Source organism: Python bivittatus, unplaced genomic scaffold (assembly GCF_059951505.1).
Source record: "Python bivittatus isolate LINGU-HERP-01145 unplaced genomic scaffold, Pbiv_v1 ctg000030_np1212, whole genome shotgun sequence".
Classification (NCBI taxonomy): Eukaryota; Metazoa; Chordata; class Lepidosauria; order Squamata; family Pythonidae; genus Python; species Python bivittatus.
This window is the reverse complement of record NW_028277031.1, coordinates 3,586,518-3,605,378: the sequence shown is the minus strand read 5'-3', so window position 1 is coordinate 3,605,378 and position 18,861 is coordinate 3,586,518. Positions and strand designations below refer to the sequence as shown.

Genomic DNA, 18,861 nt, shown 5'->3' with positions numbered 1-18,861 from the left:
TTCAAGGTTCATGCAAGACTGGGGGGGCTGAAGAATGGGGTTGAACTCAGCTTCCTCACGCCCCCTGATCCCTGACCCGATATTTTGAAATGTAACCCTTTGGGGGCTTGCTGATCAGGGATGTTGAATTGTATGATTTATTTAGGAGGCGGGCATCCTGCCTTTCATTCAAGAGGTGAAAGTGCTGCGCTCCCTCCTCCTGTTTTCCCACAACAGCCCTGTGAGGTAGAATGGCCCTAAGGCGCCTCCTGAGCATCTGTGGCTGGAGTTGGGGAGAGCGGGCTAGGAGCCGGGTCTCCCTGGTGCCAGCCCAACCCCTGAACCATGGTGCCCGGCTGGCTTCTGTGGTTGGCCCACCCAACATGTTATCCAGGGCTCCCAACCCTCTGGGTCCCAAAGCTTGAGCCCCGGGGGACGGTTTCAGGAGCAAAGTTGTAGCCTCGGGCTAAGAGCACCTGGCACCAGGAGACCAATTCCGGTGCCCATAAAAACTGCTGCTTCCAGTCATTGTTATGGACCAGGACGGAAGGCAGCCTCCCGCAAGATGCTGCACAGAGGGTCGGACCAGGAGCATCTGTAACAAGCCATGATTGCATCAATCCATGCGTAATTGTGTCACGCATTACTGGGCAAACGGTGCAATTATGCGCTTGCGTCATGTTATCTGATGCCAGCACCAAGTCAGATCATTTGCGTGATGATGTCATGACCCTTGTGTTATCCTCCCCCCCCCCCACAGATGGTAATGGATTGGGCATCGTTTAAACCAGTGTTGTCCAAACTTGGCCACTTTAAGATGAGTGGACTTCAACTCCCAGAATTCCCCAGCCAGCATGGCTGGCTGGGGAATTCTGGGAGTTGCAGTCCACTCATCTTAAAGTGGCCAAGTTTGGACAACACTGGTTTAAACGATGCGGTGTCGCCCTCGCCCCTCTGGAGGGGAGCTGCCCTTGAGAGCCATCGTGGTGGGGAGTTTCCAATCGCCTGTCTCCCCTTTGAAAGAAACGGAACAGCTGGAGGGACGCCTCTTGCTCCAATCAGGCTGATCAGGAGGATGTTCCCTACCCCGCCACCTTTCCCAGCTGCATGGAGGAACAGCCCCCCCCCCAAGACACTGTAAATAAATTCTGGCACAGTGAACTTGGAACCAACCCCAGAGTTTGGTGGTGCCAGGAATTCAGTTCTGGAGCCAGGCTGGCAGGTGGGGTGGCAAGCGCCGCTCTTGGCTGGAGGCGTGCCCAGCCCAAATGGCTGATTAATTTCTCTTCTGTGAATTCCAGGAGGTTCAGCATGGTGGTTCATGGGGCAAAAGGTAAAATGCCCCCCTCCCCAAAGAGACATGGGGCTAGGTGCCCCTTCCTCGCTGCCCAGTAACAAGAGGGCAACTACGTGAGCTGCATTTTAGGAAAGAAAAGCGGGAGATCTGACCCAGCACCTTCCCAGTCTGTTGGGGCACCACTTCCGCAGCCCCTGGAGGACCCCAGATCCCCCCTCCGCTGCCTTTTCTGGCTCTGATGAAAGAGAAACCAAGATTGGGAGGAAGGACTAAGGGACAACCTGCTCCAATCTCAACTTCCCCAATAAAGCGGAGCGCCCCAGCCGCCATGAAGTGGCCACCCCAAAAGACTGTCGGATCGTCCGTTAGCGATGCGTGTTGAGCCCACACGTGTCAAGGGAAGTGGCTCAGGCAGCTGAGAACAGGGTGGGGTGGGAGGTGGGAGAAGGCCGGGGTGGGACAGATGTGCCCCCTGAGACCCCGTGGAGGGCTGTGAGAGGGGCCGTGTCAGATCGAGCACGCACAGTTGTGTCTTTGGACTCGAGTCGTGATGATTAGCATGTGAAAGCCCCCGGAACAGTGGGGTTCTTGTGCAGCCTGGATCAGTTGAGCGAGACGGCCCTTTGGGTGCTGGGAGCCCAGGACTGGCCTTCGGGGCCCCCCAGGAACAATTAACCTTTCTCGCTGGCGGACGATGCCATCCCTTTTTGGACGCAGCTGCTGGGGCTTATGCAACTGCAAACTGGGAGTCTGTCTGTGCCCCCCCACCCCCAGCTCTGAAAAGCTGGCTTTGGCACTGCGTTATCTGCTAGAAGCTACAGGATGTGTGCGGATAAAAGGAGCGCAAAATGAGTGTTCTTCCTGTCCCTTTTGATCATCAGAGCTCAGCCGCAAAGGAGAAAACAATAATTGAGGTTCAGGTGTAGGAAGCAAGCTGCATTGCCACATATCAGAACCAAAAATAAAATAAAATAAAATAAAGGGTAGGGCAGGTCCCTCTTCTCATTATTCCTCTCTGTATTTGATTGGAGTCTTCGTCAAGCAAGTGGCCTTAATCCTCCTCACGGGGCTGAAACCTGGAAGAATCGAGTTTTGCAACTGCCCTCGGTTCCCTCAACCAGAATTTTTCAGACTTCTGGTCAGAGAGACATCCTGTAGGGAGGTGATCGGGTTTCCAGTCAGAAATAAAGACTCACGAGCTTCAGCTTTTTCTCCACTTATCCAGACCCATGAGAGAGCCGGTTTGCAGGAGTGGTGAAGGCACCAGGTAGAAACCAGGAGACGGTGAGTTCTAGTCCCACTTTAGGCACGAAAGCCCGCAGGGTGACTTTCGGCCAGTCCCTCGCTCAGCCCCGGCGACGGGCTTGGGCAACAAGCCGGGCAGTCAGTTCCTGTCGCAACCGATGGATCAACATTTGGTTGATCCAAAAAACACAAAAAAAGCAGACTCTGCACATGCAGGAAAAACACTAGGATGATGAAAAAATAGAGACCTATGAGTCTGCCTGTTGCATCTCTGTATGAATAATCATGGTCTGGCTGTGTTCTATTCAGCTGCAGGCTGGGATCAAGCAGTTTGGCAGTGTCTTCGTGTCTGCCGTCTGGATTGCCTACCCTTACTCTGTGTCAGAACTTTCTTTTGTGTCTCTGGATGAGTTTCTGTTCTATAATTCATGCATAGGTGGGCGGTTCTGAAATGGTAGCCACTTTACCTGTTAAGAATGGTTTAACATTTAGGGGGAGGTAACAGGGAGCCATTTTTCTAATTTAATAATGCTGGCTGGGAATACAAGAAACCCGAGTCTCAAAACATCTGGGCTGAGACTGAGGAATATAGATTTATATATAATTAGAAGGTGTATAACATTTTATTTCGTGCATCCACCGGGTTGTCTGAAAAAACAGTGTACATTTTTTTCCCCAAAATGGTGCTGTACCGCTTCTTTAAAGTAGATTGGAATAAACCAGATGACCAGCTGCTGAGTTAGCTTGTTGGTTGCTCTGCCACCCTCACCTTTCTTAACAATCATTTGAATATTTTTCGCAGAGTGCAGGGGAGGAAAATTTTATGCAAAGGGTGGCAGTTTGCGTGAGGTTGGGTGGAACGGTTCCTCTCCTGCCTGACAGGTGTCGGAGTGCAATAGGAAAAGAAATAAAGCAGATTCCTGGGGGTGTCAGCCCTGCTGAATTAGGAAGTTGATATGTATGGCTTTGGAGAAAACACATGTGCGGCTATTTCTTTGCATACCTGTAGCAAGTGTTGCATCACCCCTGAAACGTGCTGCTCTTCACGGCGGCACCCTGTCAGATTCAACACCCCGACACTTCTCCTTCGATGTCCATATCATTCCATCTCAGCATGAGAACTTTGCTGAAGGGTGGCCGGACGTCTTTCAGTCCAGTATCCTAAACACCTCCTTTACAAGTATCCAGCCTTCACTTTCATGGTTATATTATTATTTATTTTTAACAGGAAGTTGGTATGCCTTGAACATGGTTATTATTTCCAAGAATGCCATAGAAAGAAAGATAGTGGTTGCATCCGCAGGGGGAGAGGGAAGTGATGTCACATGTTATGACGTCATCATATGTGTTGTGACATCTTCAGACGCATGATGTAATTTAGAAGTGAGACAAGTGATGGGGTGTCATTTGTACCAGGGCATCATGATAGACGTGACATTGTTGTGGCTTTTACTGAATGCCTATGGCTGCAACCCTAGTCTTTGTTTAAAAGTCTTCCCCCCCGCCCAGGGAAAAATTAAGCTAAGGTGGTAGGAAGTGTTTGGAAGGTTTAAAGGTGGGGAGGGAACAGAGCATCACTAGTTTGCTTTTGGGTAAATGGGAGTATGTGATAGCCCGTGTCCTTTCCTCCATGACAGCCATGAGATGTCTTCAAATTGCAGATATGCCCGCTAGTCTCAAGAGGTTGGGAACCCTTGGCTTCAATACTTAAAATACAACCAGATCTTCAGCTTAAGGACTGTTGCTTTAAAACTCCAAAGAGGGGCGCTTCATATGTGCTTTGCAAGGTGCCCCTTTCAGATGCTTGATGAAGCCCTAACTGCACCTGATGCATCTGATGCATTCTCCATCATTTTCCTCTAGGATGGGAATCTCAGCTTCTGGAAACTGGGTTTTTAGCAATCTTCCTGTGTCCTTTGTGGACTCTTTCCAGGTTGGCCAAGAACACGCCTCCTTCCTTTATCGTCATCTGGGCCTATCGTTGGCTTATTTTCAGAATCATGCTTGGAGCGGTAAGTGCGTCATGGTAGAATTGTTTAATTGGAGGCATGAAAATTATGTGCAAGTGATGGATATATTTTTGTTCATGAAATAGAGGACGTTCAAGAGATCCTTCAGTTCATGTGAATGGGGAGAGATTTTCAGAACGGAAAGAAGGGATTATTCATCAAATGGCAGAGGAGAAAGGCTACATCTTACTCTCAAAGTTGGGAGCAGGAAGTCACGTAACTGCTAGGGATCATCTCTTCCTCTCTCGCCCTGCTTCTGGGCTCCACGTAGGCATCCGAAAGGATGAAACTGGGCACAAATAACCTTGAGAAGTTCTCTGCCAAACTTGCAAGTGGAGAAATTGGGGAAACAAGTTTCTCCAGATTTCTCCAGGGGAAGGAGAAATTCAGCAGCCATTTCTTAAGGGCAGAATATCCCTGCTAGTTTGTTTGGATTTTAAGTAACTGCATTACATTGGGTTAGTGGCTTTCGGATATTTTCTTTCTTGGCTCATTCTAGTCCTATGTAATTAACTTAGTTTTTATCTGATTGCTGTCATTGTTCCAAATCATTTCACAGTCTGCCCAAAGGACTCTGTTCATCGGGCTGTTGAAACCAATAAAGAAACAAGTAGATCTTAGGTCCATTTCAACATGGGTGAAAGCTGTGCAGAATTTCTTTTGAAGGGAGATGAAGTAAACTCTTGGTCATGCTATACAAGCCTTTGTGGGAAGAAGGCCTTGCTTGGTAACCTCAGTGCAGGATCAAGGAAGGGAGGGAGTCTCAAGAGGCAAAGGAAGGAGGGGTGTTTTCTGACACTGATGTTTCTCCAACCAGCTGTGGAGTGACTATGTCCTCTTAGCCCTCATTGAAGGCTAACCTCTCTGCGTTTTGGTAGAGATGATTACTGCCTAGATTTCTGTGACAAGCAAAGTCAAAATGTAAAGATCGTTTTGGATAGACCCTGGGATTTCAGAGTACCAGAACAGGCGTCAGCCTGATCTAGGGTGGCTAAAATCTACTGCCTTTGCCTTCGTCCCTGCAGAATCAAGAGTCACCTTTTCACGATGCTAGAGCTGCCCCACAAGAGGTGTGTAGGCCTATGAAAGGGTTATTTCCATCCAGCAGTTTTAAAAACAGCAATCTTTGGTTCTCCTGGGAGCTCTCTCGATTTCCATAATGTTCACTTCTGCTCTTTATCCAAAAGCACAGACTTACTTAAGACTGGAAAAAAGCTAATTATGTCTTCCATCACCATCTCCTAATTCTCCCCACCCCATAATTCAGCTAATTTGGGAGGGCAGATTGGCCCAGAAGACCCCTCCCTTTGAACCTGAAATGACACCACTCCGTCCTCCTACACAGTAACGGGCTTGGGGCTCTGCTGAACCGATCGAGCCTTCCGGTGCTTTAACCAACCGGGGACCCCTTTGGCATGGAACGGTTCTTCACCAGCTGCACACAACTATTTTTGAAAGCCTGCTTGCTTTTTGAAGACTTCCGTGCAAGGTAGCAGTTGAGAATCAGGCAATTCTTGGGTTGGTTTTCGCCCAGTTTGTTTGTTTGCTTTCCCGCTGTGCTAACAGGGTCACGTGGAAAGCATTTAATTTCAGGATAAAGATTACATTAAAATTCCATGCCATCCCTGGTAACTGAAAGGGCGACTCAAAGTGGAAAAAAAATGCCAATTTGTACGTGGCTGACGCATGCCTGAGAAGGGGCTCAGGGATACTTTGGGACAGCAGGTGAGGGAAGGCGAAGTTTTAGCAGACCTGGCCTCCACCCAAAATGTCAAGGCTAGAAATGTGTGTGTTTAAACAACAAAATAAACATGGGAGAAAAGGACATTATCCCTGAGCTTATTGCCACATTCTTTGTATTTGCACTGCAGGTATGAAAATAAGACATTCCATATTTACAAGAAATTTAAATCATTTCTTTGTCTGACTTGACTCCTGGTGGCTTCATAGACCCCCTCCACATAGTTTTCTTGGCTACAGTGCTGTATAGAAATGATTTGCTATTTATTTTTCTGGGATTTTTTCCCCCCCATTCTATCTGGGATTTCTCGGTGGTCTCCCATCCAAGCCCTAATCAAGCTCCACCCTGCCTGACTTCTAAGCCCAGACAAGATCATCCAAATGAAGGGTACGCAGAAGAAACGTACCTGCTTCCATGAACATATTCTCAGCAAATCTAAGCTGGCCCTGCCTTTTTAAAAGTCAATTATTTAAAGGAAAAATAATCTTCCTTTCTGATGATACTGTAAGATGTCCTAGTCTTGCTTTATTTATCACACTTAAATGAAAATGCAAACAAGTAAAAATAATAATGTGTGACAATAATAAAACAGACGTTTTTCTCTTCTCTAACAGATTGAAGCTAGTAAACTATGGCAATGTGTAAGATCGCAGCTCAAAAAATTTGTGGAAAGTGAATGGGTCTCAAAGACTTTCCAAAGATCTGCAGTGACAGAGTTTGACAGATGTCAGAATATAATATAATATAAAACATAGCATTGCGAGGGGTCTTTACGCCTTTTAATCTTCCTTCCTGTTCAGTTCGTTCATTGATTGATTTCTATAATACTTCTAATCTTCTCCAAAGCCATTAATTACACATCATTGTTTTCTTTATCTGAACATTTTAGAAACTTTGAACGTTTTAAGTAACCTTAAAACAGTAGTTTCTAAAAACATTTTAAAAACAAATTATTAATATCAATACATTTATCAATAAATTTAAAACTATTTATTCATTTTTTCCACCGTCCTACTCCCAGTGACTGGTGGTCAAAACTAAATGAAATTCAATAAATAAAAAAACTGCCCTGGAGATTTATCGGTTGAAAACCAACGTTCCTGTGTATCACGGCCAGGTAAATCTCAAAGCAAATCTTTATTGCCACCATAAGGCCAGTAGTCGAAACAAGTGAACGAAACAGGTAAAAATGGAGCTGTTTGAACAGAAGGAAAAACTAATACAGAATTTCCAGACCTGAGGAAAGGTGCATAGAGGAGCCAAAATGGGCAACCTGGAAGGATATTTATGGGGAGATCGGGTGGGGAGTGGGGCAGGTTCTGGACTATTAGCTGGGAGACCCCCCCCTCAGCCATTTAAGTCCACACATCTTAAAGTTGCTGAGGTTAAGAAACAATGGAGTAAAGCATCCAGTTGTTGGGAATTGGGTGTTTTTAAATCTGTGCAAAATACACACTACCACCCTAATGGCAGAAGGTGAAGAAGAACTAAAGAGCCTCTTGATGAAGGTAAAAGAGGAGAGTGCAAAAGCTGGCTTGAAACTCAACATTAAAAAAACTAAGTTCATGGCGTCTGGACCCATCAATTCCTGGCAAATAGAAGGGGTAGAAATGGAAGCAGTAACAGACTTCATTTATTTGGGCTCCAAGATCACTGCAGACGGAGACTGCAGCCATGAAATTAAAAGACGCTTGCTCCTTGGGAGGAAAGCCATAGCAAGCCTAGATAGCATATTAAAAAGCAGAGACGTCACCTTGCCAACAAAGATCCGCATAGTCAAAGCGATGGTTTTCCCAGTAGTAATGTATGGCTGTGAGAGCTGGACCATAAAGAAGGCTGAGTGCTGAAGAATTGATGCCTTTGAACTGCGGTGCTGGAGAAGACCTTAAGAGTCCCCTGGACTGCTAGGAGGTCAAACCAGTCAATCTTAAAGGAAATCAATCCTGATCGCTCATTGGAAGGATTGATAATGAAGCTCAAGCTCAGATATTTTGGTCACCTAATGCGAAGAGAGGAGTCTTTGGAGAAGACCCTGATGCTGGGAAAGATGGAAGGCAAAAGGAGAAGGGGACGGCAGAGGATGAGGTGGTTAGAGAGCATCACTGAAGCAATGAGCATGAAACTGAGCAAACTCAGGGAGGCACTGAAGGACAGGAAGGCCTGGCGCAATATGGTTCATGGGGTCACGAAGAGTCAGACACGACTTAACGACTGAACAACAACAACAACAAAATGCACACACACACACACACTCCTGCCAAAATGCAAGGGCAAGGATCAAGAACTTCTTTCTCTGGGAGTTGAAGTCCACCCATCTTAAAGTTGCTGAGGTTGAGAAACGCCGCTTTGCACAATGAAAAAAGCTAGAACAATCGAACCAAAGCACAAATGGATGCGTGTCCGGAAAAAGAAGAACCCTGCAAAGCAAGATACAGATCTTGGAACCCTAGGCAGACCCAGATTTCTGGCCTTCCTCTTCCATCGGCTGCTGCGCAGAAGTGCGTGTGGCCGGGGAAGAAACGGTTACCTGCCCGAGAAGGCAACCTTCTGGCACCTGCTTGGCTCCCCGGCCAGAGGCACGTGGCCTTGCAGTGGCTGTTCCCTCTTCCCAGACCCACAAGCGAGGCGTCCTGAGCATCTGCGGGGACTTTTTCTGTTTCTCTGAGAATTCAGTCGGAGAATAAGGGGAGGGGGTTCGTCTCTCGGTGGCCAGCAGTTCCAAGTGTGTTATTTCAGACGAAAGACAGATCGAGCCCATTTCAATCATGCGCGTACTCCACATGGTTACTCAGAGGTTTCGAGCAGTCACAGTCCATCTGTACTTGAAAAAGAATAAAAATGGCAAGGTTCCTTCTTGGCAAGTTTATTTATTATTATTTTGCGGGGCTTATATTCTGCTCCAGTCCAAAAGAACTCTGCCTAGCCAAATGCAAATACTTTGTTCGGTGCAATAGAGGAAAGATCATATAGAGTTCGTTTATTTCAAGCAGTCTTGGGAGAAAGAATGGCCTTCCTGAGGCTTCCACCCACCAGCTCCCATATTCCTGACCAACGTGTCCAAAAGCTGGAGATGATGGGAGTTGTAGTTGACCCTCTTTGGAAGGAAATGAATGAGGAAGGCTGGGTCAGATGATTTCTAGGAAGAACTAGGAAGGTGGGTGCCTCTCTGGCAGCCCTGGGGCTTCCTCTCTGCTCTCTGATTCAGGTCAGAAATTGGGGCAAATGCAGTGCTTGACGAACTAAACAGCCACACAATCCTGGGGTTTTGTTCCCCCAGGCAGCCAGTTTGTTTTCAGAGAAGCCCCCAAAGCAGGGAATGAAGGAATGGATTTTCCTCTTCTAATTTGCAACCGACTCTTGATATTCCAAGATATAACCCCCTAAACTTGGTGATTTTTCTTAGCCAACAGCTGTGGGCACGCACCCCAGCATAAGCCTAGGGGCCCCTGGCCCCAAGAAGCCGGATGCCCTTTTGTAAGGAGGAGGAAGGTCGCTGTCCAGGGCCTTGCGTGTGGGTTGGGGCAGCGGCCAGCCTCAGTCTAGGCGCCATAGTTGCCCTGCCACGGAGAAGCCATCGCTTCTGTTTTAAACGCTGGAGCCCTTGAGGCTGCAGCACCCATCTTGTTCCTCAGTCATATCCCAACCCGGGGAGGGGGGAATTGGGTGGGGGGAGAAGGGAGTTAGGGGGTGTTCCCAATATCAAAATCCTCCACGTGGCTTAAGGTGCCTGTTTTGTTCTTAAAGCAAAAATCCAGCTCTTAAAAACCCAGCTACTTCAATTCTACCCACTCTTGGAAGCCTGGGGAAAACTCTGAATGTTGGGGTCCACATGTGGTTTGCAAGCTGCTGGTCCCCCCCCCCCCTTCCGAACATGCATCCAGTTGACAGGCCACTCGAAAGCCAGGCTTTGGTCCCACTTGTTCAAAATACTGTTTTATTTTCCTTTGTTTTTTGCATTGTTCTATGCAGCTTACGAATGCGGGTGGCTTTGGCAACCGAAGCTGTCTCTGGAAGGGTGGGCTTCTTATTCTGAAGGTCGCTGAGCCCCCTAGACTCCCCAAAGCTGCTTACGTGGTCTCTTAAAATCACACGAGACCTGACTTCGTAAACCAAGGATTTGGCTTCCTTCTTTGGAAGCAAAACGGCCTGCCGCAGCGGTTTAACTGAGGGCCACGACGACTCTGCAGTGGAGTCCCATTCTCCCAGTTTGCTTTATTGCATTAACGGGGGCTGGAGTGCAACGTAAAGAGGGCTTTCCGTCTTTCTCTCTGCTTTCTTTCATTCTCTGCAGTGTTTTATCAGTATTTGTACCTGGGAGAGAAGTTTCAGTTTCATGGGAAATTTTGGCTGTTCTGACTCCTGACCTCCAGCTGCAATTCTCCCTTTGGCTCTTACGTTTGACTTCTTAGCAGCCTCTTTCTGTTTCTCTGATTGTACCATGTTGAGAAGGAATAACCCCTTTGGAGAGCTCCCCTCTGCCCGCCCCCCAGTCCCCCCACCGCATCCTCATTTCAGTGGCTTAGAAAGACGCCCATCTAATTCTCGTTTGCCAACTCCTTTAAAGACGCTCAAGCCCTGACACAGTCTTGCTGCGGTCTTTTCTTTCTTTCTTTTTTTCCCAAAGGGATCTCTTCTGATCTCCCAGGTGAGCGCAGGTGCAGAGGGAAGCAAGAGTCAGCAAATAAAAGCGAAGTCTGAAAGGCAAACCCTTCTAGACATTTCTCCTCCTGCATCCAGAATCTTTGCCCCAATTCAGCTCAGACACACACGTGTGCACACACACCCTTGTAGCTTGGCACTTATCCTTTGCTTGGTAGCCGTGCCCCTTTTGAAAGTAACTCCCATTGCTAGTATATTCTTCACACCTTGCTCACCAATCCTTGTTCTTTCTACATTTTTTAGCATCTTCCGATTTATCCTGCCTGTTGTATTTGTCCCAAAGATGTATAAAAAATTTCTCTCTCTTAAAGAAAAAAAAGACAAGACACATTTCTTGTAGGTATGATTATTGTGCTTTTTGAATTTCTGCAAGCTCAAACATACTGGGAAAAATATCTGTGTACTGTGACGTTTTCTCAAATACTGCTTTACGGTATAAAGTCATAATCTTTGGGAATGAGGCCATTCAGTTAGATGCACAGAGTTGCAACCAACCCAATTAAGAACAGGTAAGAATGTGATGTACTCACTTCTGATTCAGAGTTGCACTGGAACCTGTGGTCCAAAAGCTTTGGGGCTGTTCCCAGAGTCACTGAAATGTAATTTTTAACGGGACAGAACAGGAAAATGAATAAATGCCCAGGGAATTTGTCCTGCCCCCACCTACTTGGTGCCATTGCAAGTCCCAAAGTTGACTGCCTTGGAAGAGGGCCAGAGAGCTGTTCATCATTCAGTGCAGGTGGAAAAGAGCTGGGGATGTTTTTCAGCGCAGGCCGAACATGAGGCAACGATTAAAACGACTTTAAGCAAAGCTCCATTAAGAGATGCAGAATATCGCGACCACAGAAAAGAATAGTTGCACTCTGGTCTCTGTTCGTTGGGTTTCTCTGCAAGACCTGCCGATTCTGGGCCCAACTCTCAAAATCAGCTTTTTCAAACTCGGAACAAGGCGCATGCTAGAAGGCCAGTTCTGTGGTCAAAATTGCTTAAAGAGGGGGGGACAGGATCGTGTTCATCCAGGACCTGAAAGGCTGCCATGCAGAACATGGACAGACATGTTTTCTGTAGCTCTGTGGGGTCGAGCGTAATCCTGAGAGAGAATAGCAGAAAAGCACCTTTGGGCTGAGTTTTAGAAGCTTTGTAGATATAAGTGGAGGGACTTCCAGAGATGCTGAGGCCGAGAGGATGGGCAGGGCCTGTAGCACGTGCTGCAATTCAGTTTCCCCAACATGGGACCTTCCACATTTGTGGGAGTTCAGCTCCCAGAATCCTTACCCAGAATGGCCAGTGGGATGCTGAGAGCCCAACACATCTGGGAGGTCAGCTGGTTGGAGAAAGCTGCTGTGTTTGAAACCTGCCTTGTACAGGGAATGGGATGGCACCACCTTCAGGTCCTTCCAGTCTGAAGATGCTGTTGAACATAAATGTGCTCCGTGTGCTCGACCTCCAGCAAAACTTCCCTCCCTTGGTTCTCTGGGTGTGGCAGATTCGTAGGTCTAGCATTCCTTTGCAGTGACGCTACATGTGCCGCTCGGTGCCCAGATGGGTTGATTATTTACTGAATTCCCTACTCCTCCCTAAACCCACACAGGGGGTCGCTTTGCATTCACGCAACTTATTTAACGACATTTTCCTGAATTAACCCATTTGGAGCAGTTGCTCAGTGTACTGAATCAGAAACTCCGCGGATGCCCCGGGCTGCAAAGCGTGCCAAGGCATAACAGTCAAGCTTCCTTAGCCAAGCTTGTGTTTTGTGCAGTTAAGCGCATTGTGCGGATTGAGCTTTTGAACGTACATCAGAACAACCCTCCTGCCCAGAGGTGAGCCGCTGAAACGATTGCATTGCGACAAGGAGAACTCCGCATAACTGTTCGCTTGGCGGTTGGAAGCGAGGTTTGCAAATGCTGTTTGCCTAGCTGGCTTATTTGAATCCAAGCCAAAGTAGCTGCTTTGTAGGCAGCAAAGAGCTCCATTGTTTCTTCGGGGGGCGGGGGGGGGAGCAGGGAGACTGGACAGCTTGGCCTGGGGATAAGTTAGGAAGTGTGGATGAAGAGCCAGTTTGGGGTAGTGGTGAAGGGGCTGGCCGAGAAACCAGGAGACGGTGAGTTCTAGTCCCACCTCAGGCATGAAAGCCGGCTGGGTGACTTTGGACCAGTCCCTCTCTCTCAGCCCAACCCACCTCACAGGGTTGTTGTTGTGGGGAAAATAGGAGGAGGAAGGAGTATTAGGTATGTTTGCTGCCTTGAGATAGACGGACAGACAGACAGATGTGAAGGTGGGATTTAAGAATATCTGCAAGAAATACCATTTGCCTGCAAGCAAGAACTGGTGGGACCACAAAAGTAATAGAAAATGAAGGGGCTAAAGTGCTCTGGGACTTTGGAATTCAGACAGACAAGCACCTGCCACACAACGCCCCAGATTTAACAACTGTTGAGAAGAAAGACAAAAAAGTCTGGATAGTGGACATTGCAACACCTGGTGACAGCAGAATAGGAGAGAAAGAACTGGAGGAAATCACAAAATGTAAAGACCTGCAAATAGAAGTAGAATGACTGTGGCAAAAGAAAACAAAGATAGTACCAATAGTTATAGGCGCCTTGGGTGCAATCCCAGAACATCTGGAGCACCCCTTGAAGACCATCGGCATTGACAAAACCACCATCATCAATTGCAAAAGGTAGGCTTACTTGGAACAGCTTCCATCCTGCGAGGATACCTTTAACACCATCAAACAACACCACCTGTCTATCCCAGGTCCTTGGGAAGGACTCAATAGGTAGATAAAAATGCCAAATCCAGTCTAAACGTCTGGCTGACTGTGCGACCAACCATACTAATAATAAATGCAAAAGAGCAATTGGAAGGCCAAACCCCTGGCTTCATAGCTGGGAATTTTGCATGGCCCTGTATCTAAAGGAGTCCCTGACTCTTCCTTTATGATGGCATCCATTCAAGGCACAATAAAATAATACAAGTGAAACTTGTCTCCCGGTGACCTCCTGGACACATCCATGCAGTCCTCTTGGCAGCAGCACAGAAGTGATAGGCCATTGCCTTATTGTACCATGTTTCCTTCAACTTCCCACTCTGACCAAGACTCTGATATTTCCTCGTGGCCTCCCATCCGACTCTTAATCAGATCCATCCCGATTTAGCTTCTGAACCCTGACAAGATCAGCAAGGGGCTTCCAGTTCGCTGGGCAATAAAATAATACCACTGATTTCTGTGGTAGAGACTTGAATCTGTGTTTGCCATTCCTTATTCGCTCCCCTTTCTGGGGGAGTTTTTCCAGCAATAGTGGAGATGATTAGGGGTGTCCCTCGTGGGTGTTCAGTTAAACATTCATGCAAATCATCAAACTTCCTTTGCAGCTGCTCGCTGCACGCTCTGCATCACGGTCGCTGACATGTGGAAGTGCTTGGCAGTCGAGAAAGGTGGCGGAAACCAACAGTGTTCCACGGTGTCTCCAACGTGGTGCCCCGGGTGCCAGCGTCCCCACCGGAAGCATTCTTGGTGCCGCTTGGCTTCGTGCCCCATCTGGCTGTATTCTGTTTGGATGCTTTTACATTTCCAGCTCTCTTTTTTTTTTTAAAAAAAAAAACTTGATTAGATTTTTAAGATAAACAGACAAAAACTGACAAGAACTAATAGTTAAGACAGGAAGTGGAGAAGAGAAAAAGTAAAGAATGGAAAAGACAACAAAGTCAAAAGTGCAGAAAGGAAAAGAAACACGAAAGAAAAATGACTTCCGACTTTCGTTTACAACAAATAGAAGTATAAATTTGCTTTAAGCTCTCACTCTAAGCTTACAACATAGCTTTCATTTTTTCTATTGTCTACTATTATTTCCAATCGTCAAATCCATATATCATAGTTTCATTTTTTTTCTGTTTCGCACAAAAAGACATCATTCTCTCTTTGATGGTCTGGAAAAGGGAGGGGGAGGGATCGTGGATGGCTGGAGAGGCTGGACCAGTTTATCTCCTGGACAACTCCCATGCCCACTATGGTGGCCATTTTGTGAGAGTGCCCTCAGGCGTTTTCAAAATTCCAGATGTGCCCACTGGTCCTCAAAAGGCTGGGGACCCCTTCCATCCATTTCACTCTTATTTGGGCATCAGAATTGGAAGCAATGGGGGGGGGGTCCACAGAACTTGAGAATCCCTGTCTCTTGAAGAATTCAGATCTTGGTTACCATCTTGGTGTGAATGGGCTGGTTGATCTTCATTTATAATGTTGACCCAACATGTACTTTCCCCTGATATCTGTGGTTTACCTCCCACTGGAATCTGTCTGAGAATTAAAAAAAAAAAACTGTTCTTTTCTTCCTTACCCCCTTAAGTTCCAGGGGTGAAACCAACAGCATTTCTACAAAAATGCCCGTGGTGAGCAGGATAAAGACGTTAGAAATACATTATGTCATATGTTATCATTATGTACGATGTTAATGGATAATTTTGTTTGAAATGTTAAAATACTTTAAAATCAGTATTGTTTTCTGCTTGATTGTTTGTCTGGTATTAATCCCTGCTTAGGGTTAAGCAGGGATTAACACCAGACAAACAATGAAGCAGAAAACAATAATCAAGGTACTATCAAGGAGACGACCACTCGCCCACCAACATGGGCAGGGCAAGCCACTGTATATAAACAGGGAGCAAATCCCACACTCACGAGCACTGATGATGTTACCTAGTCAGGTAATGAAACGTCTGCAAGGCAACCACCAAGCTCAGAGAGCACCAAGGACTCCACAGTTCAACCCTGAGCTACAGATCTTCTCTACTACTGGGATGTTAAAATATGTTTTATAATACATTAATACAGTGATACCTCGGGATACGAACGCCTCTGCTTGCGAATTTTTCGGGTTACGACCAGCTCTGGCCCCAAAATTTTACCTCGGTTTGCGAACTCCGCCTCGGGGTACGAGCCATTTTCCGCCCGTGCCACGTGGTCCGCGGCCATTTTCTGCCCGTGCCACGTGGTCCGCGGCCATTTTTCCGCCTGTGCCACGTGGTCCGCGGCTGTTTTTCCGGCCCTGCCGCGTGGTCCGCGGCCGTTTTCGCGCCGCGCCGGGCTGTTTTCGCGCCGCGCCGGGCCGTTTTCGCGCCGCGCCGGGCCGCTTTCGCGCCGCGCCGCGCCGTTTTCACGCCGTGCCACGCTGCACCCGGCCATTTTCGCGCCGCACCACGCCGCGCCTGGCCGCTTTCCGTGTGGTCCATGGACGCCAGAACGGATTAACGGTAATTACATTGAACCTTATGGGAAATTGCCTCGGGTTGCGACCATATTCGGGCGGAGGGCGGAACGGATTAACCTGATTTACATTGAACCCTATGGGGAAATTTGCCTCGGGGTGCGACCAAATTCAGAGGGCGGAACGGATTAACCGGATTTACATTGAACCCTATGGGGAAATTTCCTTCGGGTTACGACCAACTCGGGATACGCCCAGAGTCACGGAACGGATTAATTTTGTATCCCGAGGTACCACTGTATATGATTTTGTTTCAGATTTCCTCGGAATGGAAGTGCAAGTACTAATCTCAGTGCTATTGTTTTTTCCTTCTGCAGGGAATGATTAAACTTCGAGGGGATCGCTGCTGGAAAGACTTGACCTGCATGAATTATCATTACGAGGTGAGCTTTCCAAATGTGGGATCTTTTGCTGCTGCTTCAAATGCCGGTTGATGTGCTCTTTCCATCTGTACATTTTCCAACTGGTTGTAATGGAGGCATTCGTTCCTGGGACTTGCCAAACTCTTGTTGAAAAAGAAAAGCGGGGTGAAAACATTCAAAACGAATAAATGGCCATTCCATTCAAACGGTTTCCTCCTTTCCCCTCTTTAATATGTAGAAAAGATCCATTCTTGCATTCTCTTCTGAAAGTTGGCCATAGTGTGCAAATGGAGCTTATTTCCAAGATGGCATGAGTCCTGAAATGGGGGTTGATTTTTCCTCCTGCATTTTTGATCTGCCTGTCGCTGACTTTTGAGAACTGTGTCTTCCTTTCGGAAAGAAAGAGGGGCTGGATCCCCCAAGCCCTGCTCTGCTTGTCTAGTTTTGCCTTAGCATGAATTTGACCAGTTGTACCTTGCTCAGCAAATCACAGCTTAGAACAGTGTGTGAAGCAAGACAGGATTGTTCCTACCTGCAGAATGAAATTGGTAGCTATTTACCATCATTCCTGCTGAAACATCTGAGTAACCCTGGTGGATCCACTCAGGTTGCTTTCTGAAGCATTTGAGGCCCTGTGAGGAGAAGCTCAGATGGGTGAGAAAGATCTCCCTGCATGCAAAAGTTGCCCAAAGCGAAACTGGGCTCAAGCTGAATTATTCTGCAACATTGCCAGCAGCATATATTATGTATTTCTAACACCTTACAGCATCTTCTCTGCTCCCCAGTAAACAAAAATCACCCCTGGATCGTCAGTGTTGATTAAGACAAGGATTAGGATGAAACCTTGCTGCTTTGGCCAGATCCTAGGTCCGATCTGCCCTGATGCGCCTTGGGGCACAACCAGCAGAATCGAGGAGTTGAAGCCAACAGAGCAGAGGTCTGGGGTTGCTCCGTCTGCAGTAATAGGCTGACTTCTAGAAAGCTGGCCAAAGGCAGACTAAGGGAACAAAACAAGAACACTCCAGAGAAGCAATTGTGGAAGAGGTCAGCGACAATCAGCAGGCAGCCAAGATGTTTCAACGGAGACGCTTTTCAGGGTCTGGGAACCAAACAACACTTCTGGGGTGGGGGAAGGACCACAGTGGACAGGGTCATGTCTAAGATACTGCTCCTGTTTAAGGGAGGATGTTTTGGGTTCTCCTTCGTTTTAAAACTGTGTGGTGCCTATTTGGGATTTACACGACCTTTTCTGCCTCCGTTTGGGCAGGAAAATATACCTCTGATTTTCTTTTTCTTTTCTTTTTTTATAATATTGTATTGAAATTTTAAAGATACGTATTTAAAAGTTAGAAGTAGAAAAGAAAATTTGAAATACAAAATATAAAGAAAAAGAAAGGAAAAAACGAGTGAAGTAAAAGAAGAGAAGGTATGAAAAATAGATAACTTCCCGTCTATCTCTGGTCTTAAAAATAAAAAGGCTATCATAAATGCTAGTTTTTAATACACTAAATAAGAATAATTCTTTGTCTGATATATCCCATTACATTTATAATCTGATATTCAAAATACACCTCTGATTTTCAACCGTGCGAGTTGGAGGGACCCCAGAGGAGGAACCAGAGTGGTTCCAACGCCCCCTTCCCCATGCATGGTGACAGTCTGCACAGGGGCATTGAGAATGCCTTTGACCCACCAGGAAACCCTCCGTACTTTGCGCTCGGTGGTTCTTTTTGCTTGGGTTGGAGTTGCAAAAGGGCTCTTTTCAAAGGTGGTGTAGAAAGACCCTAACCCTGGCGTTTTTCTTCTTCAGTTGTTACATCCCGAACAAGGGGGCTTCTTTCTTCCTGGAAAAACAGTAAAGAAGCCTTGAGAAATTGTGTCCCCTCCTTTTTGAAACTGGGGTGAGGAAGGACAGTATTTGCAGGAGACCAGCTCCAAACACCCAGCTCGTTGAAGAAACAGTTGACTTTTGGGGGTGCTTTCTGCAAATACTATAAATGTTTTATCATTGGGGATGAGGGTGGAGGCCCCTCCCTTCCCAAAGTAAGGGGGTGGATAAGAGAGGAAAAACAGCCATGTACACTTGGTTTGTTTGCTAGGTTCTCCAGACAGCTCAGCTGAGAGCGGGGAGGCGTCCGTGACGTCTGGGAATTGCAAGCTACAAGGGTAGAAATTTCAGTTTGAAGAGGCTTCTTTCCAGTTTAGAGAAAGAAGTGCTTGGCTCAAGATACTGAGTTGTTCTGGACACCTTAAAAGCCTTGGGCCTGATCTGCTTTTTTTGAACATGGGGGCACACGTGCCTCTT

The 18,861-nt window shown here is 47.0% G+C and overlaps 1 protein-coding gene across 1 annotated transcript in view; it reads left to right on the top strand.

The window, feature by feature from the left end:
- Positions 1-4,389: 4,389 nt before the first annotated feature.
- Positions 4,390-18,861, top strand: part of LOC103056519 (lipase maturation factor 1-like) — a 116,453-nt gene continuing 101,981 nt past the window's right edge. The window contains exons 1-2 of the mRNA XM_088152774.1: positions 4,390-4,533; positions 16,512-16,577. Coding sequence (XP_088008900.1) covers positions 4,522-4,533; positions 16,512-16,577 — 78 coding nt within the window. The 5' untranslated portion in view covers positions 4,390-4,521. The remainder of the gene's footprint in view (positions 4,534-16,511; positions 16,578-18,861) is intronic.